Consider the following 25,286-nt stretch of genomic DNA (forward strand, 5'->3'; position numbering starts at 1 on the left):
GTTCAACTAAGTCAAACTGAACACAACTCCATTAATTGCTCATCTAAATCCACATAACTCAACCACATGAGTTCTAACTGATGTCCTGCATGCAATAGCTCAACTGACTCATAAAGAAAGCATATTTCCTTTTGGCAGCTGCATGTGCCACATCTGTAGCTCAAATCGAAGTGCTCCAAGAGGATAAGATAAAGTTTATAGTCAAAATATTATTATGAGGCAATAATATTTGACTTTTCTATTTTTGACTAGCAGTCTAAAAATAGACTCTGATCACTCCTGCTGTGATCACCCTTGCTGTGATCACTCCTGCTGTCATCCAAAAATAGACTTTGTGCCATAATTTTCTTGTGGGCACACTTAGTGAAGGCGACTCCTTTCCACTAAGCTCCATCATCTTGTTGCACTCTCAACAAGCATTTCTTGTTGCACACCTTTCAACAAATTTGATTAGAGATAAGGGGTCTTGAGCCTTGAAATAATCAACTTGAATATTTACCTATACCCCACCATTAATTACTCCTACTGAAAACGTTAGCTCAGGCCCTTGAGAATATGGTTTGGCCAAATCATTTTGTATCAACACCTCACTCAAGGACAAACCCTCACTGGATTTTGGCAAAAACTCTTCAGCGAGTGAAACCCATGGAGTTAGAAGAGGATTAATGTCATTAAAGCTTATTGCCTCCCTTCAGATAGCTGAAACTAAGGAACAACTAAAACAAGTGCTTCCAAGATCTCTAGGGGAGCTTGTTCCACATAACATAGAAATAACACTCCATTATGCTCTCGTGTTGGAAACTAGATAGGGTTTCTAACTTCCTGAGTTGTTGTCAAGCCCTAGACATTTCATCATATAGAATCCACTTATCGCGTATCCAAGGAGCCAAACATTCCACCTAAGAATAATGATCCTAGTATGTCATCTCGAGTTGAAAGTGATATGCTAGATGGATAATACATTCTCACCAAATTTTGTTGAGCGGGTTCAAGACCGAAAACAACCAAACTATCCTGTGAATCAAGTTCTAAATCAATGTGACCATCCATTTTTACTGCAGTGAAACCCCCCTCAATTCGCAACCTAATCAACTCAAACCTCCATAAAAGACCCTCTGTGTTACCCGGAACCGCTTCCACATAGTGTAAATTAAAAAACCCAAACACGAAAATCAAAGGGAACCTCGGGTTCCCTACGGTTAGAAGGGCATGTGCTCACACTTGCCTTTAACATCATGATGAACTTTAGAACCATAAAACCGTAGCTCCATTCCCGAATCACTTTTGTCCAAATTGGCGAATCAAAAATATTTATTTTTATTTTAATAAAAGTACTTATAAATCTGATTTTTAGTATAAATGAAATCACACATCAACTCAACTTATACTTTACTGTTGAATAGGCCTGATACAAAATTTAAATATTAAAAAATTTACTATACTTGAACTCAATTTTTGTTTTATTACATTCATCGGTGGTCATTCATGGTTGAACGGAAGGTAAAAAAATCGTAATCTCAAAAAGAAAAAATCCTCATTCATGCTTGAATGGCGTTAGGTAAATAAATCGTAATCTCTTAAAAAAAAAAGGCATGCTACCGTTTTGGAAATGACCTCTGCTCCTACCAAAAAAGAATCGATCTCCTATATTCTCGAATGTGTCAGGGAAATAAATCTCCACTCCACTTAAAATATGAGCATGGCCCGATTTGAAGATGACCACTGGTCGTCATTCGATCCGCATAATAATATTTTTAAAGATATTGAATTGTCGCCACAGAATATGCGTTTTGAGTCATGAACTTTCCTCCATTATTGGGCCACTTGCAGCAGTGTGGCAACCTAACCTAATCAATAAAAGAAATGAAGTGCGTACAATCAAAAAAAGAAAAAATTCGATATAAGACTTTTAAGGCTTCTTTGCTTAGCTTAATCTCCCTCTGGCGGGCCAGCCCAATGTTCCCCGGCGTGTTCTATAATAAAACTGCAACAAAGCCCAATCTCATTCACCTGAGCGTCTCGTTCCTCCGTTACTTCGGCTTCGTCTCAATTACGCAGCCGAATTGTGTTATTAGAGTATGAGGATCTTGTCTGCAAAGTAACAATGGCGAGTTTCAATATGGAGAAACTGCGAGAACGCATAAACGGGCATTCCCTGGTAGGTTTTTTTATGCAGGAAAGGGGAAGAGGTAGAAACGGCCATTGCCTGTCTAAATTAATGGGAGTTGCTTCAGATTGGGATCTTGAAGCTTTGTTAGATCCATATTGGCTTCATGTCTTTTACTTTGTTGGAAGTTCTATATTGGGCTTTTTTTTGCTAAAATTGTCCCAAACTAGAAGCCAACAATATCTGAACCAGTTGGATGCTTTCTATACTTCTGTATCAGCAGCAACAGTCACAAGCTTGGGATCTGTAAGAATGCAAGAACTCTCTGAGTTTCAGCTTGGTATTCTTACAATATTGATGCTAGTGGGAGGAGAAATCTTCACTTCCACACTTTGTCTACATCTCAAAAGACTTTTAACCACTCATAAGAAACACATACCTGAATTTGAACCACAACCGAGGGAGGTGAGGATGGATATCTTTGGAGATGAAAATCTGAATTCTTCCAATAAGTTTTCTCAGATAGAGGGTTCTGATCAATTGATTACAGATGTGGATGATGCAACAGAAACAACTACAAAATGTGATCAAATCGAGCAAGCTTGCAATCATCATAAATATAAGGAAACGGAAGCAACAAACAAAGAGATGTATAATTCTGAGAATATTGTTGAAGAGGATCTAAAGAACCGAGCTGTCCTTGTTCTTAGCTATATTACACTGGTATACTTTCTGGTAGTTCAGTTAGTTGGTATTTTAGTTTTAATGCTCTGCTTCTTTTTTTCTCCTGCTAAACAGCACATCCTAGACACCAGAGGTATCAGAATGTCTACATTCTGTGTGTTTACAACTGTGTCATCATTTGCCAATGCCGGATTCATTCCTTTGGACGATAATTTTCTGCCCTTTAGAAAGGATACCATCTTTCTTATCACAGTTGCATTGCAAGTGCTATTGGGAAATACAATGTATGCTCCATGTTTAAGAGCCATTATATGGACTCTCTGGCGGTTGAGCAGATTAGATGGACCAAACAGGAGGTTGTACGAATATATCCTGAGAGATGGATCCATGAAGCAGCTGTATGGTCACTTGTTTCCTACCAGCCTCTCTGTTTGGCTCGTCATCACTGTTGTGGGATTCTTAACTGCTCAGATACTTCTGTTCTGTGCGTTGCAGTGGCATTCTGAAGTGTTGGAGGGACTGAACACATGGGAAAAGTTGGTTGTTGCAGGGTTTCAGTCTGTGGCTATTAGGACTGCAGGTGAAGCAGTTGTCGATCCTCAACTCCTATCACTTGCAGTTATCTTCCTATATATCGTCATGATGTGAGTTATCTCAGAAGCAATTTTCTTCCATATTTTTGTAAATTTAACTTAATACACAATTCAGGGATCCATGGGTTCTGTAATTGTTTAGAATCGTTTCTATTTCTTACCACTTATAATAAATTTAAGAAGGGGTGGATTCTATAAAACACAATTGTTCATAAATTTATGTTAATATGGATTCTCTTGAACACATAGCTTGGCCTTCAATGAATCTATTAAATCTACCTCAGGCTCTTCATCTTCCTAATATTTGGCTATCTACAGAAATGCTACTTTTACTCACATCATTAAAATGTGATCACTATTACTCAGGTTAACCTGAAGATTCAGTGATTTAGCTTATTTTCTGTCAGGTACTTGCCATCTTATCCAGTGTACTATATGGCCGAACGGGAGGAAGATGTAATGGAGGTTAACAGTTCAGTGTCAAAGAAGAGAGGAGCGGAGCATCGCTGCAAACAGGTCCATGGATGCCATGCAAATAAGAGGAGCATAGGTGTCCAGCTTGAAAAGCTTTTGTTTCAACACTCTTGCTATTTGATCATAGCTGTCATTGTGATTTGCATTACCGAAAGAGAAAGTATTTCTCAGGATCCCCTCAATTATAATATTGAGAATATTATCTTCGAAGTTGTGAGGTAAACGTTTTGTTTTAATGGTTGAATAGAGATGAAGCTATTATATAAAGTTAGTGAATTCTTACTTTAGATCTGGGAATATTGTCTTTGAGAATATTGTCTTCGAAGTTGTGAGGTAAATGTTTTGTCTTAATAGTTGAATAGTGAGGAAGCTATTATATAAAGTTAGTGAATTTTTATTTTAGATCTGCGAATATTGTCTTCGAAGTTGTGAGGTAAATCTTTTGTTTTAATAGTTGAATAGAGAGGGAAATTATTATCTAAAACTAAGTGAATTTTCATTTTAGATTTGGGAATATTGTCTTCGAAGTTGTGAGGTAAATGTTTTGTTGTAATGGTTGAATAGAGAGGGAAGTTATTATATAAATTTTAGTGAATTTTGATTTTACATTTCGGAATATTTTGAAGATATATAAAGTTAAGTGAATTTTGATTATAGGTTTGAGAAATTTTTTAATTTCTTTTATATATTAGTTTAGTTAATCATTTGAAATAGTTTACATTTTAAAATATTCTGTATTTTGAGAATATATAAAGTTCAGTGAATTTTGATTATAGGTTTGAGAATATTTTGAATTTTTTTAATATATTAGTTTAATTAATTATTTAAAATAGTTTATTTTTTTTAATATTTTGTATAATTTATTTAAAAATAATATATAAAATTATTAGATAAAACAAATATATTAATTTATTTTTAATTTATAAAAAAATAGTCTTTATTAATAAAATTACTGAAACAAAAACATTTTTCGAATTTCAAAATAATTTTTACAATATTAATTTTCTTGTTTAACAAACTCAAAAGATATAAATATATGTTATATATGTAATTCATTAAACTTCAAGTTTTCTAATCCCTGATCAAATAAGTTTTAATAGATTGAAACTTCATGGGTATATAATTGCAAATTGTATTTAAATTAATCAATTTCCTTTTAATCTGCAATCAAAATATTGAAAAGTTTGAAGACAAAGTTCCAATAAGTAATAATATTGAATTTTGTTCTTTTCATTGATTGAAGAGAATTTAAACTTTAAATCACATAGTTTCTTAAACATTAAATCATAAAAACAGCCTAGTTAACAATGTGTTTCTAGAAATTGAGCCCATACAACTAAAAACAATCAAAAGTATGCTATATCTCTGGAACTAGATTCCATCGACAATAATACTGAATTTTAAACATACAGGGTCAGCGTTCTTAGTTTGTATATTAAACTTGAGTTTGTTTGAAATTAGTGTTGTTTCTTGTTTTTAATCGATTTTCAATGAACTTACATAGCAAATACGAAGTTCGATAGCTTCTCTCTAAGAAAAACACTGATGATGATAGTTTATGAACACTGAGCCATTCTGCTTGTTGCAGCGCGTATGGGAATGTCGGAATGTCAATGGGGTATAGCTGCAGCCTGTTCAGAAAGCTTACTATAAATTCCGAAGGGCATTGCGAGCAGGTGTCTTAGAGTTTCTCTGGGAAATGGAGCTCTAAAGGGAAGATGGTAATCATTTTGGTCATGTTTATCGGTCGGCTTAAAGGAATCAAACGAAACAGCTATATTTTCTCAAATACCAAGGCCAAAATCTGCAGTTATATACAGAAGCAGCTGAAAATCATCAAAATAGCCATTCACCCATGTGCTTTGCGGTTTACGGACCACGTTTACGATCCCTTCATGAACAGACGGATACAAGACCTTATTAAGCGAGCATTCGTTTTTCTCGCTCGTAAATGATGTAATGGATTAGCTAACCCACAATCACATACGTGTGATTGAGGAGACCTGAGTTCATTTTCATAAATAAGACTAATTTTTCTTCTTAATAAATGAACGTGATTAGGTAAAGCAATCACATTAGTAATAATTATTATTATTAGATGATAATAATAATATTTTTATTGTAATTATTTTTTTGGTATTATTATTTTTATGGTTATATATTTATATATGGTAGATACATATGAAATTTTCGATCATATCAATTATATTGATATTTTTGATGTAGTTGTGTTAGTTCGCTGACACAATCATAATCATATTAATAAATGTAATTGAGAATTTTTATCTTATTTTCATAACCATAATTATAATGTTGAGGATAATGCTTAAACTGAGTTATGTAATTGCTCACAAATTATTGTGTTTTGAGTTATCAGAATTAGGACAGCAAATTAATAGATGTAGACACTTATCATTCAACAAATTATTAGGGACAATAGATTAGTCAGTTAATGGATAATCAAATCAGAAATATGTCAGCTATATAATAATGTATTCATTGCTCCTATATAAATATGAGACTCCAATGAGAGTTCAGCGCATGGATTGATAATCAAACTTCTCTTATTTTTGTTCATTAGTTTTGTTTGTGTTTTCATGTGTATGCTCTTGCTAGATTTAACGTGGTATCAAGAGAGTTGATTTATATGTAAAGTGTGCGTTGTTGGCAAGAGGTTTCAAAAGTTTGTGAAAGCCATTTGCAAGAGTTTTCATAATTTTGTGAAGCCTGTGTAAATTCAAGTTATTGGTGGGAGTGCAATTAGCAGCAATAGCCAACAATATGAATATTTCTTAGCCACAAATACCACCGTTTAAAGGTTATAACTTTGGTTTTTGGAGCATTAAGATGAAAACATTGTTTCTCTCACAAGAATTGTGGGATTTCGTAGAGAATGGATATACAGAACCAAATGTTCAAACACTTGCCCACTAGACTCAAGACCAAAGAAACCAGCTAAAAGAAAATCGTAAGAAAGATTCAAAGGCTCTCTTCCTAATCCAGCAAGTAGTGCATGATTCTATTTTTCCAAGACTAGTTGGAGTAACAAAATCCAAGGAGGCATGGGATGCTTTGCACCAAGCATATCAACGAACTGATAAGGTAGAAATTGTTAAGTTGTAGTCCTTAAGGATAGAATTTGAAACTTTCTGCATGTAAGACTCTGAATCTATTCAAGATTTTCTCACTAGATTTATGGGTATAGTGAATGAAATTAGGTCTTATGGAGAAGATTTAAAACATCAAAAAATTGTTGAGAAGATTTTAGAAAGTTTGTCTGCAAAATTTGATGGGGTTGTTGTTGTTATTGAGGAGTCTAAGGATCTAACTCAGTTGTTTGTGAATGAGCTAATGGGGTCTGTTCAATCTCATGAGCAAAGAATCAATAGATCTTCTGAAATATCTATTAAGAAAGATTTTCAAGCAAGAGGAAATATTTTTAAAGACAAAAGGGGTTCCTCCCATAAGAAAAGCGAGAACACTTTTGGAAGAGGAAGAGGAAGAGAAAAAACATACAGAGGAGGCATAGGTCGAGGACGATTTTTTTCTGCATACAACAAAGGAAGAGGTATTCATGACAGTGATGGAGGTAAAAAATTTAATAAATCCCAAGTTTAGTGTTTTTATTGTAAAATATTTGGCCATTATGAATGAAATTGTTGGAAAAAAACAAAAACAACGAGCTAATTTTTATGAAGAACAAGAAATAGGTTGGCACTTTATTCTTGGCTTCTAATTCAACTAATAATGTTTCCAAAGAGGTGTGGCTTATGGATAGTGGTTGCATCAATCACATGACAAGAAACAAAGATGGCTTTGTAGAGATAGATGAATATACAAAATCTGATGTACTATTGGGGGATTACAAGCTAGTTGAAGCTAAAGGTAAGGGAACAATCACTGTGAAGACAAAACAAGGAAAACCAAAGAACATTAATGATGTTTTATATGTTCCTGGTCTAGCACATCATTTGTTGAGTGTGGGGTGGCTCCTTGAAAGGGGATATTTAATTGCTTTCAAGGACAATCAATGCATAATCTATGATACAAATGATCACAATAAAACTATTGCTAAGACTAATATGCTACAAAATAGAATTTTTGCTCTCAGTCTCCCTTAGGAAGCAAATAAAACATTAAATGTTGCTTATGATGATAGTTCCTCGCTATGGCACATAAGGTATGAGCATTTGAATATGAAAGACTTGAAATTCTTATATAACAAGAAAATGGTCAAAGAGTTACCACTTATTGGTTCTACTGATAAAGTCTATGAAGGGTGTATTCTAGGTAAGCAACGTAGAGATTCATTTCCACTAGGAAAATCATGGAGAGAAAGTAAACCATTGGGACTAGTGCATGTAGATATATGTGGTCTTATGCAAACCTTGTCTCTCAATAAAAATAAGTGTTTCATTATTTTTATGGATGATTTTGGTAGAAGAACATATTTATATTTCATTAAAGAAAAATCTCATGCATTTGTCATATTTCAACAATTTAAAGCTCTTGTGGAAAAGAAAAGTGGTTATTGTCTAAAAACATTACGCATAGATAGAAGGGGAGAATTCACTTCTAATAAGTTTGATTCTTATTGTAAAATGAATGGCATTCAAAGGCAATTGACAGCTACTTATAATCCCCAACAGAATGGCATTGTTGAACATAAGAATAGAACAATTGCTGAGATGGATAGGAGCATGACGGAAGGCAAAAACCTTCCAAACATTTTTTGGGCTAAAGCTGTAGCTACATCTGTTTATTTTCTTAATAGATTCCCAACAATAAGTATGAAAAATATTACCCCTTATGAAGCATGGTGTGGAAGTAAACCAAACATTTCTCATTTAAGAGTCTTTGGATGCATTGCCTATGTTCATGTTCCTACTGAAAAGAGAAGAAAGCTTGATGATAAAAGTGTGAAATGAAATTTTATTGGATATTGTGAGAAACCAAAGGTTATAGATTGTACAATCCAGAAACTAAAAAATTAATGATTAGTCGTGATGTGTTATTTGATGAGAAAGAAGAATGGGAGTGGAATCACAATGTGCAACAACAAACTCCAAGCATTGTTGTACAAGAACATGAATCTTTTGTTTCTGCAAATCCATCCAGTAATCAAAATACTTTAGAGCCCACATCCACTCCATCATCTTCTGCTACTTCAAGTCTTGTTTCATGTCCAAGTCCTTTGAAAAAGATAAAATTTTTAAATGAAATTTATGGTTATACTAATTTTGCTTTAATGTCTTAGATTGAAGTAGAGCCAAGATGTTTTGAAGATGCAGTAAAAAAGTTAGTTTGGTGCAAAACAATGGGTGAAGAGATGGAAATGATTAAAAAGAATGAAACATGGGTGCTTGTGGATCCTCCTACTGAAAAAGAAGTCATGGGGTGAAATGGTTGTATGAAACCAAGTATGCAGCTGATGGATCAATAAAAAGGCACAAAGCAAGGTTAGTAGGAAAGGGATATGCCCAACAACCAGACATTGACTACAATGAAACATATACTCCTGTTGTAAGATTTGATACACTCAAAACTATTTTGGCATTGGAAACACAATATAAATGGTTAGTTTATCAATTTGATGTTAAATCAACCTTTCTAAAGAGTGAGTTGAAAAAAGATCTATATGTTCACCAACCCCAAGGATATGAAGAAGTAGGAAATGAACATAAAGTCTACAAATTGAAAAAGGCTCTTTATGGGCTTAAACAAGCTCCAAGAACATGGTACAGTAGAATTGACACTTATTTTTTGAAAAATGGGTTTAATAGAAGTGAAAAATGAACACACATTATATATCAAGTCAAATGGTAATGCTATAATAATTGTGTGCTTATATGTAGATGATTTGATATACACATCTTCAAGTGATTTTTTAATGGAAGAGTTCAGGGAGGCTATGATCATTGAATTTGAAATGATTGGTTTGGGTTTGCTCCATTATTTTCTTGGAATAGAAGTGACACAGATGAATGATGGAATTTTTATTTCACAAGAAAAATATGTTTCAAATCTTCTTAAAAAATGGAAAACGGGAAATTGTAAACCCATGAGCACACCCACGAACACAAATGAAAAATTTTCTATAGAAGATGCAGCTGAAAAGGTAGATGCTCAATTCTATAGGAGTATGGTAGGAAGCCTTTTGTATCTTACTACCACTAGGCCCGATATTATGCATGCAGTAGGCTTGATTTCTAGATTCATGCAAAGTTCAAGTAAGATTCATTTTGGAGCAGCAAAAAGAATTTTGAGGTATTTTTGTGGAACAAGAAATTATGGAATTTGGTATACTTCATCAAATAATTTTGGGTTAGTTGGTTATACAGATAGTGATTGGGCTGGCTCTTTTGATGATAGAAAAACGCTTCAGTTTATGTGACGCAACCCCAAGGCTGCAGAATCAATATAACTTATCGAGACTTAACTTTCCCTTATTAACGACCCTTTAAAGTTTTGTGCCACATATATGCATCAAAAGCGTTTTACAGGCATCCAGCCTTAAAACTTCCAAGTCGATCAAAAAATGATCCATTCAATCACCCCGCCGAACACCCCTTTTCCTTTATAAACTATGACTTTTCCCTTTGGGATTCCAAAGCCTTTGAAAAGTCTTAGACACAATATCGGGACCGATATATCAAAATACAAAATCAAACATACCTTTTCCCTTTTGAAAGCAACACTTTATATTATAGCCGCAGATATGGATTTGGCCAATCGGACGACTCAGATTAGATCGCAATATCGGAGATCGATAGCACCATTACTACACTTTCGGCACTTGCAACATTCCCTTGCAAAACTCCAACGCGATATCATTGATCGCTATCAGCGATCACAATGTCCAAATTCACACCTCACTACTCCCACTTCCGCTGCGCTGATGCGAGGTGTCGGTGAGCGCAAATTGCAAAGGTCTGCAGACAAACTTTTCTACACGCAGTTGAAAATAATTAATATTATTTTGTATTAATGGAGAAATGGTTACACAAGTTGTAACGTATCTCCTTAGTTTAGGATTTGTTCCTAGAGTTTAGGAATTTGGTTGCAACTTCCTGATCTCTAGTAATGTACTTAATGATGTAATTGCTCATTTGATGGATGTAGAGTGTACGGAGAGAGTTCTCTTTGTTTGAGTGCAGTCTCCAGGTGCAGTACTCACCTGTGAGCTATAACTCCTTCTTTTTCAATTCAGGTCTGATTTTTATCTTGGTATCAGAGCACAGGGTAGGGACAACCTTAATTTTTTTTTTTAGAATGCATCATTGATTACAGAACTGTAGTGGCGGTGGAGTAAATAGAAGCATTTGTAGAATCAGGTGGACTGCAGTAACACCTGAAGCATAGGTCTCAGATGACTGATCATCTCTGAGCGCAAGAAAGGGTTGGCGCGGAATCTTCGCGAACAGTCGCGCCATTTTTGAGCAGAAGCAGCAGCTGGCATGGTTTATTAAGGAACAGACGCACCACTTGGCGCGGTTTTGAGGGTGATAAGTGCGCCATCGCACCAGAAAGTCCTATTGGCGCGGAAAATCAAGCCTTAGTCGCGCCGATTTCGTAATATGTATCGATTTTGTTTCCGGTGCTAGTATTTCGCTATCGAGAAGTGCCAGCCTCTTTCTCTTTGGAAAATCTGCAATTTTTAGCAGACCAGCCTTGCCCAGTGGTGGCACTTTGAAGTTTCTGATCTACTCGGTGGCAACAGATCGGACCTGCCCGGTGGTGGCGCATTGGAGTTCCTGATCTGTTCGGTGGTAGCAGATCGAATTTTCCCGGTGGTGGCGCATTGGAGTTCCTGATCTGTTCGGTGGTAGCAAATCGGATTTGCCTGGTGGTGGCGCATTGGAGTTCCAGATCTGTTTGGTGGCAGTAGATCGGACTTGCCCGGTGGTGGCGCATTGGAGTTCCTGATCTGTTCGGTGGTAGCATATTATATTTGCCTGGTGGTGGCACATTGGAGTTCCTGATCTATTCGGTGGTAGCAGATCGGATTTGCCCGGTGGTGCTCATTGAAGACTTATTCATCAGAGGATCAGAAATTTTATCAGTTCAATATGAATAATAGTGATGAGTACTCTCTTAAGCCAGAAAAAACATGGTCTATTATCAGGCCAGTAGATTATTTGCTCAGGGAGCAGTGGCTGCTGTTTATTTTGATAGCAATCGCCATCGCATCGAATTTCTTTATCCTTTATTCTAGTTTTTTGGCTTCTAATGTTAATGAAAATGGAAGGTTTGTGCCCGAAAAACCTCATCGGGTTGTTTATGAGATTCCTGTTTCTCGATTTGCTCAGTATCATTCGGGTTCGATGGTGAATTCGGGGACTAAAGTGCCCCTAGGTTTGAAGAGAAAGTCCCTGCGAGTTGTCATGATGGGTGGAGCTGGCTTTGTTGGCAGTCATCTACTTGACAGGCTCATGGCAAGAGGTGACAGTGTTATTGTTGTCCACAATTTCTTCACAGGAAGGAAGGAGAATGTTTTGCATCATTTTGGCAATCTGAGGTTTGAACGGATAAGGCATGATGTTGTGGAACCCTTATTTTTGGAGCTTGATCAGATCTACCATTTGGCTTGCCCTGCTTCCCCTGTGCATTACAAACACAATCCTGTGAAGACTATTAAAACTAATGATGTGGGAATCTTGAACATATCCATACTTGCCAAGCGTGTTGGGGCAAATGTTGAGGTTCAAATTGCCCGAATTTTCAATACATACAGTCCGCGAATGTGCCGTGATGATGGTCAGGTTGCAAGTAATTTTGTTGCTCAGGCTTTGCGCAAGGAGCCTTTGACAGTCTATAGAAATGGGAAACAGACACGGAGTTTCCAGTTCGTTTCTGATCTGGTTATGGAGGGAGAACATGTTGGTGACTCTAACACTGATTGGCACATTCCATTGCTAATGGAAGAAAACAATGAGGAAGATGAAGAGTAGGAGCAGAAACAAGAAGAAGAAGTAACAGGAAATGTAATCAATAATGCAAGCCCAGAAAAGGCTAAAATAGAAAGATTTGAGGTAAGTCCCCTACCAAGGAGATCAAGTAGGAATACTCGATTACCTTCTAAATTGAAAGACTATGCATTAATGTCAAAGTTTTTAAACATTGTAGAACCTGTAAATTATGAGGAAGCAAGTAAATCTGATGCATGGAGGGCTACAATGTATGAAGAAATAGAATCAATAAATAGAAACCATACTTGGGATTTGGTTGAATTGCCTGAAGGTAAAACCCCCATAGGATGAAAATGGATGTATAAACCAAAAATAAACGCAGATGGGAGTATAGAGAAACTTAAAGCTAGACTGGTAGCAAAGGGTTACTCACAGAAAGAGGGAATAGATTTCGATGACACCTTTGATCCTGTAGCCAAATGAAACACCATTAGAATGCTAATTTCCTTAGCAACAAAACACAAATGGCAGCTACACCAGCTAGATGTTAAGTCTGCATTTCTGAATGATGAATTGAAGAAAGAAATTTATTTAGTACAACCTGAAGGTTTTGTGAAAAAGGGGTAGGAACATCTTGTGTGTAAATTGAAAAAGGTACTTTATGGTTTAAAATAGGCACCCAGGTCATGGTATGAGAAAATTGGCTCATTTTTTGTACAGAATGGCTTTCATAGGAGCTTGAATGATCCAAATTTGTATACCAAGTTTAATAAACAAAGGCAAATTATTTTGATTTCTTTGTATGTAGATGATATGATTGTAACAGGGAATGCTAACAATCTGATCAAAGAAATCAGATGTCACAAGTGTATGAGATGGAAAGACTCTGGAAAAATCTTTATTACTCAAGGGAAGTATGCCAGAAGCTTGCTGGAAAGGTTTAGAATAGAGCAGTGCAGATCAGCAGCAACACCATTACAGCAGAACTTAAAGTTGAGCAGTGACGACGGTACTAAAGAGGTGGATGCAACCATGTACAGACAACTAGTTGGTAGTTTGATATATCTGACTACAGCTAGACCAGATTTGGCATACTTTGTTAGTGTGTTGAGCCAGTTCATGTCAAAACCACTCAAAAGTCATTGGATCACAGCAAAAAGTGTGTTGAGGTATCTTAGAGGTACTAGTAATTATGGCATTTTGTACATTGACACTTCTGATGTTATTCTAGCAGGTTTTTCAGATTCCGATTGGGCAGGTAACTTGGATGATTGAAGACCTATCATAGGTTACGCATTTAGCATTGGATCCGAGGTCATAGCATGGAGCAGCAAAAAGCAGAGCACTGTAGCTCTGCTTCATCGAGAGAAACTACAGTCAAAAGAGATATGTGTTGAATATTGTAAAACTTGTGATAACATGGCTGATATGTTTACTAAGCCTCTTGGTCATGTAAAGTTTGAATTGTTTAGAGGGATGTTAGGAGTTCAGGATAATCCTTTCTCCATTAAGGTGGGGAGTTGAAAATAATTAATATTATTTTTTATTAATGGAGAAATGGCTACACAAGTTGTAACATATCTCCTTAGTTTAGGATTTGTTCCTAGATTTTAGGAGTTTGGTTGCAACTTCTTGATCTCTAGTAATGTACTTAATGATGTAATTGCTCATTTGATGGATGTAGAGTGTACAGAGAGAGTTCTCTTTGTTTGAGCGTAGTCACCAGGTGCAGTACTCACCTGTGAGCTGTAACTCCTTCTTTTTCAATTCAAGTCTGATTTTTATCTACGCCAATCCAACTACGCGATGCGAATTGGTTTCATGTACCCGATGACCTTAAAAACTCCCATTCATAGCTTTTTCAAGTCCATCTTCTAATTCTAAGTGTGTTTGCGTCCAACACTGTATTTTTGGTTTTCCGCTTGTGGAAACAAAACGATAGGTTTAACTTCTCCGATCGATCTTTTATATTGTATTTCGATTATAACATTTGGAAATCACAGAACCACACCAATTTCATGCGAATGCAAAGGAAATAAGTATTCAAAGCCTTCATGGGTTGTTTATACAGTCATACCCACAACACAGGTTCTTTATTCACAATAAATAAATATAGAGTCTCGGCCCTCGACCTAATTAAACATTAAATACCTTTGTCTCAAGGAATGTAGTCCTCACATTAACTGTCCATCCTCGCTCTCTCTCCTTCTATCTCCTCTCGCATCCCTCCTTTAGAAAATAAGGAAATTACATATATGTCATACCTAATAGTTTCCTTCCACAAATGAATTAATTCACTCTATTCCTAGAAATCCTATCCTACTCTAACTAATCAATATAGCTAATTGGCTTGATCTCCATGTAGGGAGGATCACTTGCCAATTATTTCCAATTTTGTTCAGAATTGGGCCACTCTTAACTACTTACATTTACTTGAAATTAATAATAATTTAATAACCAAGTCTCCCTCCAAACATGTATTTTCCACAATATGTGACCACTCCATCACATTGCTAGCTAGGCCTTGATGCTCCTGCATCAGACTCCCAAAGTTAAATTAATCATGTTCTCCTGATCATGCACTTCTGATTTGTGTCCTTCTGGATCCCATACTTGGTTTGGTAGTCTGTCCTTGGTTACTACTGTTGTTGTTTGTCCCTCAATTCTCCATCCTTTATGCTGTCATGCCCCATTTTCTATGCTCTCACTGTCTAACGCTGTCCTTTTCACATATTTTGCTGTTGTTTTGCTCACTCTAATTCACAATTTTCCATTCCCTTCACCTGTACCATTCATTCTAGCCAATCTTCCTTTCTTCTTTTGCCTTGTATTTGTTTTATTGGAATGTTGTTGTATGAGTTTCCACAACTCATCCAATTCTTTGTTCACTTCACTTCTCATATGTTCAATACTATTCCCCTTCAACTGATTATGTTTTTGAATAAGAACATTGTTAGCTCTACTATGTTCTTTGATACTTGATGGATCAAAATAGGTGTTGAGCAGTGCTGGTTTAGTTATATAAGGCTGGAAACAGTTTTTCATGCTTTCTCCTTCATTTTCCCTTTTCTCCTATAACCCCGCTACCTCCATTTCCTTCTTTCCTTTCATTCTCCTTGTTCCCTTAACTCCATTATTTTTTTTTGTCTTTTATAAACACTATAAAACCCCCAATAATGCTACCTCACACCATAGCTTTCCTTTCCCTTATTTTTCTACTTGCGCTCTTATGGGCCCCCATTCCTCTGTTTTACGCTAAAATTCCTCCATAAACCCTTTTTTTCGAGCTTCCGCACATTTTGGTTTAAATACTATCAAACCCGATAACCTGTTATAACCCTTCACTAGCCTATTTTACATATTTTCACCTATCATATCAATTAAACCACATGTTTTAATTTTTCACCGTCTGACCATCCGCCACAAGATCGGACAGTGGACGCTTCCCACGATCATGCGACTTGCACACACGTTAATCTGCGGGGGCGGCGGTTTTAGCCCGCCACATGTCGCATTTTTGTTGGATCACAGACCCTCATACAAAAACCACCATCGCTCCATGGGCGGTGCGGGGAATACCACTTGCCCGTGAAACCACTTATCCCCCAACCATTATCCTCCGCACTCCTTCCACTTGCAATCACCATCAGATCTGCTCGCCCGCGATCCAACGGCTCTCGTTCATCCATTCTTTTTTACGCCCGATAGCCCCTTAGATCCAATCTTCGCTGTCCAAATTGCCAGATCCGACGACTAATACTCACTCTCAGGCCATTGTTCATTTGCCATGTATTTTTTAGTGTTTTTGGCATGTTTTGTGCATGCGAAGAAGGAAGAGATGATCCGATACTCAACACAGTTAATACTTCACCCACCTGCATTCAACATAGCACGGCCAAGGACGAGAAGGACAATCCTCGAGCACTTCAATCACTGCAGCATTTATTGAAATTCATGCAAATAATACTTCACCTATTCAGCAAGGACAACAAAGTACCAGTAAATGTCAAATTGATCCATTAAAGCAATCAAATTGTATCAAAGCCCATATCTTATTGTAAATGCGGTTGGTGGTCAGTTATGACCCCTCCACACATAGGTTAGCAGAGATTTTTTTGTGAACAAATTCTATATATACCAAAAAGCAAGATGTAAACAGGTTGATGAATGTTATTTTGGTGTAAATTTCAACTTCTAGAGACTGCAACTATTGTGACACCTGCAGCTTTTGGTCTTCATTTCTAGCTAATACAAGCTTCTTTTGTTGTTGATTGCTCACTTTCCACTTCTTATTCTTTGTTCCAGGCTGTGCCTGTTATGTATTTATTCATGTGCTATTGATGCTTAGCATTAGAGGGGCTGTCATCCCACCTCTGTGTTAGAATCTAGCTGTATCATTGAATTTGTATGCAGGTATCTATTGTTTTAATGCCAGAGAGCTGTCATCCTGTTTGTGTATTAGGAAACAGATTTACAGACCTTTTAACTGGTTGCAGCTAGCCATCACAGGGTCCTGTGCATCTGCTAGTGTGATCAATGTTCTCCATCATCACATTTTCATTAAAACTATGAGTAATTGGTGGTCTAAAGCCTTGTAGTCTGGGGGTGTTCACCATGTCTGGGGTTAAGCATAGTAGAAGTGGTTATCTGGCTTTAATATGTAGCACTTCTCTCATTCATCCACCATCTTCCAACATTTTTTGTTGAGTTTGTAATGTTCCTGAGCATCTCTGAGATACAACCTAGGAGAGTTTCTTGGGGTGATAACATTAATTGGCACCGTTGTTGGGGAGAGGATAATTGAAGGTCAGCTTCCCTGGGAGAACGACACAGTTTCAATCTTTGATGATAGACAAGGCTTGAACATAGTTTTTGGTTGTAATCATCTATATGGCGACTCCATTGGAGGAAGACCATCCTTTGGCGTCCCCACATTGAAGTTCTGGCTGAGTTTGTGAGACACACTAGAAGAAATCCTTAGAAATCTCCAGCTAAATCATTGCCTGACCATGAGAGGACTGTCAAATCAAAGATATCTTCACAGAAAGAGGCATCGGGATCAGGTAAGCCTAAGAAATCTTATTCATCTCTGAAAGATAAAGGTATTGCTAAAAATTTACAGTTTGAAGATTTAGAGCACAACACTATTATTAAGGAAATTCCTTCAGAGATTAATGTAGCCCCTTTGTCAGTTAGTTCCCCTTTGAATCTCTGTCCAAGAAAACTTCCCATTCAGTCCAAAACATCCCTTTGTCTCTGCCATCCATCACATTATTTCCTGTTATTCAATCTGTCACTATTCTTCCACATATTCCAATCATGCCAGGACAGCAAGCACCTACGAAGATAAAAAGAATTGTTGCTGCTATATATGGACCTTTAGTCTTGCCTATTCCTTTAAATCCTATGCCTATGGGAGAATATAAAAAATATATGGCTAAATTCATTGGCACAAAGAGAGTAACAGTAGAAGAACACCATGAAGCTTTTTACAGTTATGCTGATAATTTATATATAAGTGAAAATGATGTGTGGATGAGAGTTTTTGTTCAGAGCCTTGATGGAGAGGCTAGGAGATGGTTCAGAGAATTACCTCAGAGATCTATAATAGATATTGAAGCATTAGATGATGCATTTTTGAAGCAATGGGGAGATAAAAAAGACTTGCTGTATTATCATATTGAGTTTGGTAATCTGAAGAGGGAAAATGATGAATCTTTGCCTGATTTTAATAAAAGATTCAATCAAATATATAGTAAGATACCAGCTGAGGTAAAACCTACTCCCACCTCTGCCAAAATCACTTATGCCAATTCTTTTGACTCTGATTTCTGCTTGTTGTTGAGAGAAAGGAGATGTGCTACGTTGGCAGACATGCAGGATGCAGCCCTAGAAGTAGAGTCCAATATCATGGCTGCAGAGAAACTAAATAGTCAAGCTAATAGGTGAAGACAGAGAAATCATGCTTCTACTTCTTCTGCATCATCTTCAGAGCCTAAGTTAGACAAAATGACTAAGATGATAGAGTCATTGGCTGTTGAAATTTCTAAGCTAAAGGTTGAGCAGAATTCAACAAAAACAAGGCAGCAAAACACATTTGCTCCAAGAAATCCCAATCCATTCAAAAGAGAAAATGAGTAGTTACAAATTATGCAAAGGGGTGAAGAATCAAAAGAAGATCAGAAAGTTAAAGCTCCTTTCCAAAATGTAGTCATGGAGGAGGAGCAATTTGAAGAGAATGAGGATGAAATTCACTGCATGGAAGATAAAGGTGGCGTTGCATTTTTTACTTTGGCTGCTTATGAAGAGTCTTTGCTGCAGCAACAAGACAGTCAAGAGTGGGACAAAGGAGTTGTTCTACAAACTGAGTAGTAGCAGAGATGTAATCTGAGGTTGAATGCAAATAATGTCAAAGAGAATCCTGCACAAAGAGTTGCTGTCCAAACAGAGCCACAGAATATCAAGCAGAGAAGACCAGTAGCTGATCTAGTCATCCTAAAAGCTCTAGTTCAAGAGGTAAAAAGTTCTGGTAAATCATCTTCTTCTTTTAGCTTTGAGTCAGAAGTTCAGAAATTGAAAATATCTGTGCCTCTGGTTGAGTTGGTGAAGAGTGAAGTATTTAGGAAGCCTATCCTGGAAGCCCTTGAGCTAGAAACCAAACAAACCTCCACTGACTCTGTTAATTTGCAAGATGACAAGGCTGCCATTGTGCTTAGCCCCATGATTGAATCTGCTGATAATAATTCTCCATCTTTTTATGTCTCATTGACCATTCATGACAAAATCCTCCACAATTTCCTGCTAGACATAGGGGCCAGCCACAATTTGATGCCTAAAGCTGTCATGGAAGAGTTAGGCCTTGATATCACTAGACCCTATCATGATTTATTTTCTTTTTATTCAAGGAAGGTGAAATGTCTTTGATTGATTAAAGATCTGGCCATTACCTTAACTCAGCTGCCCATGAAGGGTATGGTTATGGATACTGTGGTAGCAAATGTCCCTCCTAAGTTTGGCATGCTGCTATCTAGAGGATGGATTAAGAGACTAGGTGGGACATTACAAGATGATCTATCTTATGCCATTGTCCCAGCTTTTGGAGGAGAAAGAAGGAGATTGTATAGAGAATCACAGCTGGCATACATCATTAGTGATGAGAGGAATCTTACTAATCATCCCATTTATGAAGTGGACACTAATTTTGGAGCATGTATTCTCCAAATATAAGAATCTCAGAAGACCTCAATGCAGCTCAAGAAACCAACAATTCAGGCCAAATAAGAGCAAGGAAGTCAGGTTTGGGATATGTTTTTTGATGGAGCATGTTCTAGAGAGAGTGCAAGAGCAGGAGTGGTGCTGATATCTCCACAACAAGAAAGCATTCAGCTGTCTTTTAAGCTAGTTTTTCAAGTGACAAACAATATAGCAGAATATGAAGCACTGTTGTTGGGCCTTAATGCAGCAAAAGACAGAGGAATCAGGGATCTAAAGGTGTTTGGAGATGCTGATTTAATCATTCAGCAAGTAAATAAATCATTTCAAGCAGAGCACCCAAGGCTAAAGGCATACAGAGATGAGGTATGGAGAATCAAAGATTCTTTTGATTATTTCTGTATTTCATACATTCCTAGAGCCCAAAATTAGCTTGCTGATTCCCTTACTGTGTCTGCTAATCTATTTATCCCTCCAATGCCTCCCAGACTAGTTTATGAAGTGCAAATGAAATACAGACCTTCCTTACTTGATAATGTCCACCATTGGAAAGTTTTTGAAGATGATGATGAGATAAATAGGTTTCTACAAGTTATTGATGAATGTTCCGAAATGCAGATTGACCAAGAAAATGAAGCCTTGCAAGAAAACCCCCAATCCCAACTTAGAAATAAAATTGGTAAAAACAACATTGTCCAGCTTCCTAGTAACCATATTCTTAAAGGTCTAATTCCTCTTGAAAGACAGTTTGACCAGAATGATGCGCTTTACAAAGTTTCCCAAAAAGAAGACCAATCTACAGTCTGTAAGCAGGATATAGGAAGTCCAGGTCAGCCTAGATATGTAAATTTGTCCACTCATTTGTCAGCTGATCAAAGTGTTGAATACTACAATTTAATGAGCCAGTTTGCTGATGTGTTTGCCTGGGAGTATAGTGATCTAAAAACATATAATAAAAGCATAATTCAGCACAAAATCCCTCTGGAGAAAGACACTATTCCTTTCAAACAGAATCTAAGACCAATGAATCCTATGCTTCTTCCACTAATTGAAAAGGAAATTAAAAAATTGCTGACTACCAAGATCATTGTCTCTCTCAGGTATTCAAAATGGGTAGCCAATTTGGTGGTGGTGATGAAGAAGAGTGGAGAAATCAGACTGTGTGTTGATTTCAGAAATTTGAACAAATGCTCCAAGAAAGATAACTATCCTTTACCGAAGATGAAGCACTTGTTGCAAAAGGTTTCAGGAGCCAAAGTAATGTCTTTCTTGGATGGATTTTCAGGCTTTAATCAGATTGTTGTGCACCTAGATCATCAAGAAAAGACTGCATTCACCACTCCTTGGGGCACTTTCATGTATGCCAAAATGCCTTTTGGGTTGATGAATGTTGGATCCACCTTTCAAAGAGCCATGGATATAGCATTTGTGGGAGATAAGGACAAATTTGTGCTTATCTACCTTGATGATATAATATTTTACTGTAGCAGCCATCAAAATCATTTGCAACATTTGAAAAATGTGTTTCTGAAGTGCAACAAGTTTGGAATTTCAGTCAATCCTAAAAATCTTAGTTTGCTTTAAATGAAGGCAAGCTACTAGGACATATTGTGTCTTTTGCAGGTCTTCAGATTGACCCAGAAAGAGTCAAAGCAATTCAGACTTTGTTTATCCCTAGATCAAAGAAGGATATTCAGTCTTTTTTGGGAAAAATTAATTTTGTCAGGAGGTTTATTCCAAATTTTGCAGAATTGGTTAAGCATGTGACCTCCATGTTGAAGAAAGGATCAGAGGTTAAGTGGACTGATGCAGCAAGAAAATCATTTGAGTCTATCAAGAAAGCAATTATGGAAGCTCCCACATTAATAAGTCTAGATTACAGGAAGGAGTTCCATATTTTCTTATTTTCCTCTGAAGACACCATTGCAGTTGTTCTATTGCAAGCAGATGAAGGAGGTTCAGAGCTTCTAGTGGAATTTTTCAGCAAGAACTTGAGGGATGCTGAGTTGAGGTATGATATTATTGAAAAACAGGCATATGCTCTTATTAAATCCTTGAAAGCCTTCAAAGTTTATATCTTGCATTCAAAAATAATTGCATATGTACCCTCTACTGCAATAAAAGATGTCTTAACACAACCTGATCCTGATGGAAGAAGGGAAAAATGGATTGCAAAAATGATAGAATTTAATATAGAACTGAAGCCCACTAAGCTGGTCAGAGGTCAGGGTCTTGCCAAGTTATTGGTTGAGGAAAATTGCAGGTCTTTAGATATTATTTTCTTGTGCACAATTGCAGAAAATGATCAGGCAGAAAAAGAGGAAGCAACTAAACCAGAGAAATAATAGTCAGTGGCCAAGAATCTAACTTCATGTGGTTGGTATTCTGCAATAATTAATTTTTTGCTGAAGCTAGAAATCCCTTTAGAATTTACTAAAAGTCAAGCCAGGACTACAAAGCTTAGGGCGGCAAAATATTGCATCAATGAAGATCTGCTCTACTAGAGGGATCCATCTAGAATACTTTTAAGGTGTCTGGACAAAAAAAAGTCAATTAAATTCATGTAGCAATTTCATTCCAGCATGTGTGGAGGGCACCATTATTGGAAAACCACAGCCCATAAAATTCTCAGAGATGGGTACTATTGGCCCACTTTATTCTCTGATATATTTTCTTTTGTTAAATCTTGTGACAGGTGCCAAAGATTTGGAGGAAAACAACAGTTGAAGTCCCTGCCCTTGAAACCAATAATTGCAAAAGGATCTTTTTAGCAGTGGCGTTTTGATTTCATTGGAGAAATCAATCCACATTCCAGTGGCCAGCACAGGTGGATATTAGTAGCCAATGACTGTTTTACTAAGTGGATTGAAGCAGTCCCCACTAGGAAGGCTGATCATAATGTGGTCATGAAGTTTTCGATAGAAAATATCTTCAGCTGATTTGGTTGTCCACATAAATTAATAACAGATAATGCAGCAGCCTTCAGGGCAAAAGAGCTAGTGGAAATGTGTGATTCTATGGGTATTAAACTTGTTCATTCCACCTCATATTATCCTTAACGAAATGGTCTGGCATAATTCTCTAATAAAAGTCTGATCAGGATAATTAAAAAGTTGTTAGAGGACAATAAAAAGAATTGGGATTCCAAGCTCAAGTATGCACTGTGGGCTGACAGAGCGACCATTAAAAAATCCACAGGGAATTCTCCTTTCAAGCTGGTATATGGCATTGAGGCTGTATTTCCAATTCAACTAACTCTTCCTGTGGCAAAATTCCTTCAAGAAGAGCAGGATGAGGAAGAAGATATGGCAAAGAGGATCATTGATTTGGCAGAGTTACATCAGATTAGAGAACAACTGGTTGAAAAGGCTACAACACATCAAAAAAGGGTTAAGGAAAACTTTGAGAAGAAGGCAAAAACAGATAATTTTCAGGTTGGTGACTTGATTTTGAAGTGGGATGCATTACAAGAAAAGAAAGGCAATCATGGGAAATTTTATGCTTTCTGGACAGGGCCCTTCATCATTTCACAGATTCAAGGGAACAACACCTTCATACTGAAAAGTATTGGAGGACAAACAGTTTTTGATGGCCCAGTTAATGGGCGGTTTTTGAAAGTTTATGTTGTTTAAGGTATTTGGCCTTAAAGGTTGTAAATATTGTGTTTTTATCAGTTTTAGTATAGATGCAGTAGACTCCATGCCCAATGGAACACTAACAATTTTGTCTAATTTGTTTTTCAGCTAGAAAGGCGTGATCTGCAGGTTCTTGAGACCTCATATAGAGGATCTCATCCCCAAAAGGAGCCAGTGTTAGCTCTGCTATGTTCTTTGATACCTAATGGATCAAAATAGGTGTTGAGCAGTGCTGGTTTGATTATATAAGGTTGGAAGCAGCTTCTCATGTTTCTCCTTCATTTTCCCTTTTCTCCTATAACCCTGCTACCTCCATTTCCTTCTTTCCCTTCATTCTCCTTATTCTCTTAACTCCATTATTTCTTTTTGTCTTTTATAAACCCCATAAAATCCCCGATAATGCTACCTCACACCATAAATTACCTTTCCCTTATTTTTCCGCCTGTGGTCTTATGGCCCCCTATTCCTCAGTTTTATGCTAAAATTCCTCCATAAACCCTTTTTTTTGGGCTTCCACGCATTTTGGTTTAAATATTATCGAACCCAATAACCTGTTATAACCCTTCGCTAGCCTATTTTACGTCTTTCCACCTATCATATCAATTAAGCCACATGTTTTAATTTTCACCATTCGATCATCCGCCACAAGATCCGATGGTGGATGCTTCCCTCGATCGCGCGACTTGTGCCGGCGTTAATCTACGGGGGCGACGGTTTTAGCCTTCCACATGTCACGTTTTTGTTGGATCGCAGGCTCTCGTATGGAAACCACCATCACTCCATGGGCAATGCGGGGAATATTGCCCGCCCACAAAATCGCTTATCCCCCGGCCATTATCCTCCATGCTCCTTCCACTTGCGATCACCATGAGATCTGCCCGCCCGTGATCCAACGACTCTCATTCATCTATTCTCGTTTACGCCCGATAGCCCCTTAGATCCAATATCCGCCATTCAAATTGCTAGATCCAATGGCTAATACTCACTCTTAGGCCCTTGTTCATTTGCCATATATTTTTCAGTGTTTTCAGCTTGTTTTGTGCATGTGAAGAAGGAAGAGATGATCCGATACTCAGCGCAGTTAATACTTCACCCACCTGCATTCAACACAGCACGACCAAGGACAAGAAGGACGATCCTCGAGCAGTTCAATGACTGCAGCAGTTATTGAAATTCAAGCAAATAATACTTCACATGTTTAGCAAGGACAACAAAATACCAGTACATGTCAAATTGATCCATTAAAGCAATCAGATTGTATCAAAGCCCATATCTGATTGTAAATTCGGTTGGTGGTCAGTTATGACCCCTCCACGCATAGGTTAGCAGAGATTTTTTTGTTAACAAACTCTATATATAACAAAAAGCAAGATGTAAACAAGTTGATGAATGTTATTTTGGTGTAAACTTCAAATTTTGGAGACTGCAACTATTGTGACACCTGTAGCTTCTGGTCTTCATTTCCAGCTAATACAAGCTTCTTTTGTTGTTGATTGCTCACTTTCCACTTCTTCTTCTTTGTTCCAGGATGTGCCTGTTATGTATTTATTCATGTGTTGTTGATGCTTAGCATTAGGGGGGCTGTCATCCCACCTCTGTGTTAGAATCTAGCTGTATCATTGAATTTGTATGCAGGTATTTGTTGTTTTAATGCTAGAGAGCTATCATCCTG

At 37.1% G+C, this 25,286-nt stretch overlaps 1 protein-coding gene and 1 pseudogene across 1 annotated transcript; both read left to right on the forward strand.

Moving 5' to 3' along the window:
• Positions 1-1,917: 1,917 nt before the first annotated feature.
• LOC149218565 (cation transporter HKT1;3-like) lies at positions 1,918-5,918 on the forward strand. The gene is made up of 3 exons (XM_089382416.1): positions 1,918-3,435; positions 3,792-4,076; positions 5,447-5,918. Exons 1-3 carry the CDS (start codon positions 2,105-2,107, stop codon positions 5,541-5,543), a joined length of 1,713 nt encoding a protein of 570 aa, XP_089238542.1. The 5' UTR covers positions 1,918-2,104; the 3' UTR covers positions 5,544-5,918.
• A 6,009-nt stretch (positions 5,919-11,927) lies between these two features.
• LOC149218566 (UDP-glucuronic acid decarboxylase 4 pseudogene) lies at positions 11,928-24,552 on the forward strand (annotated as a pseudogene).
• Positions 24,553-25,286: the final 734 nt, after the last annotated feature.

This window comes from Pinus tabuliformis, chromosome Q, assembly GCF_031772625.1.
Source record: "Pinus tabuliformis cultivar Carrire ecotype Pingquan chromosome Q, CPIR1, whole genome shotgun sequence".
NCBI lineage: Eukaryota > Viridiplantae > Streptophyta > Pinopsida > Pinales > Pinaceae > Pinus > Pinus tabuliformis.

Bases quoted from the DNA above. Each gene is read 5' to 3' on its own strand.
- LOC149218565 (XM_089382416.1), top strand. From the start codon at position 2,105: ATGGCGAGTTTCAATATGGAGAAACTGCGAGAACGCATAAACGGGCAT. The intron at 3,436-3,791 runs GTGAGTTATCTC...ATTTTCTGTCAG, and splicing joins TTCCTATATATCGTCATGAT to GTACTTGCCATCTTATCCAG. The intron at 4,077-5,446 runs GTAAACGTTTTG...TGCTTGTTGCAG, and splicing joins ATTATCTTCGAAGTTGTGAG to CGCGTATGGGAATGTCGGAA.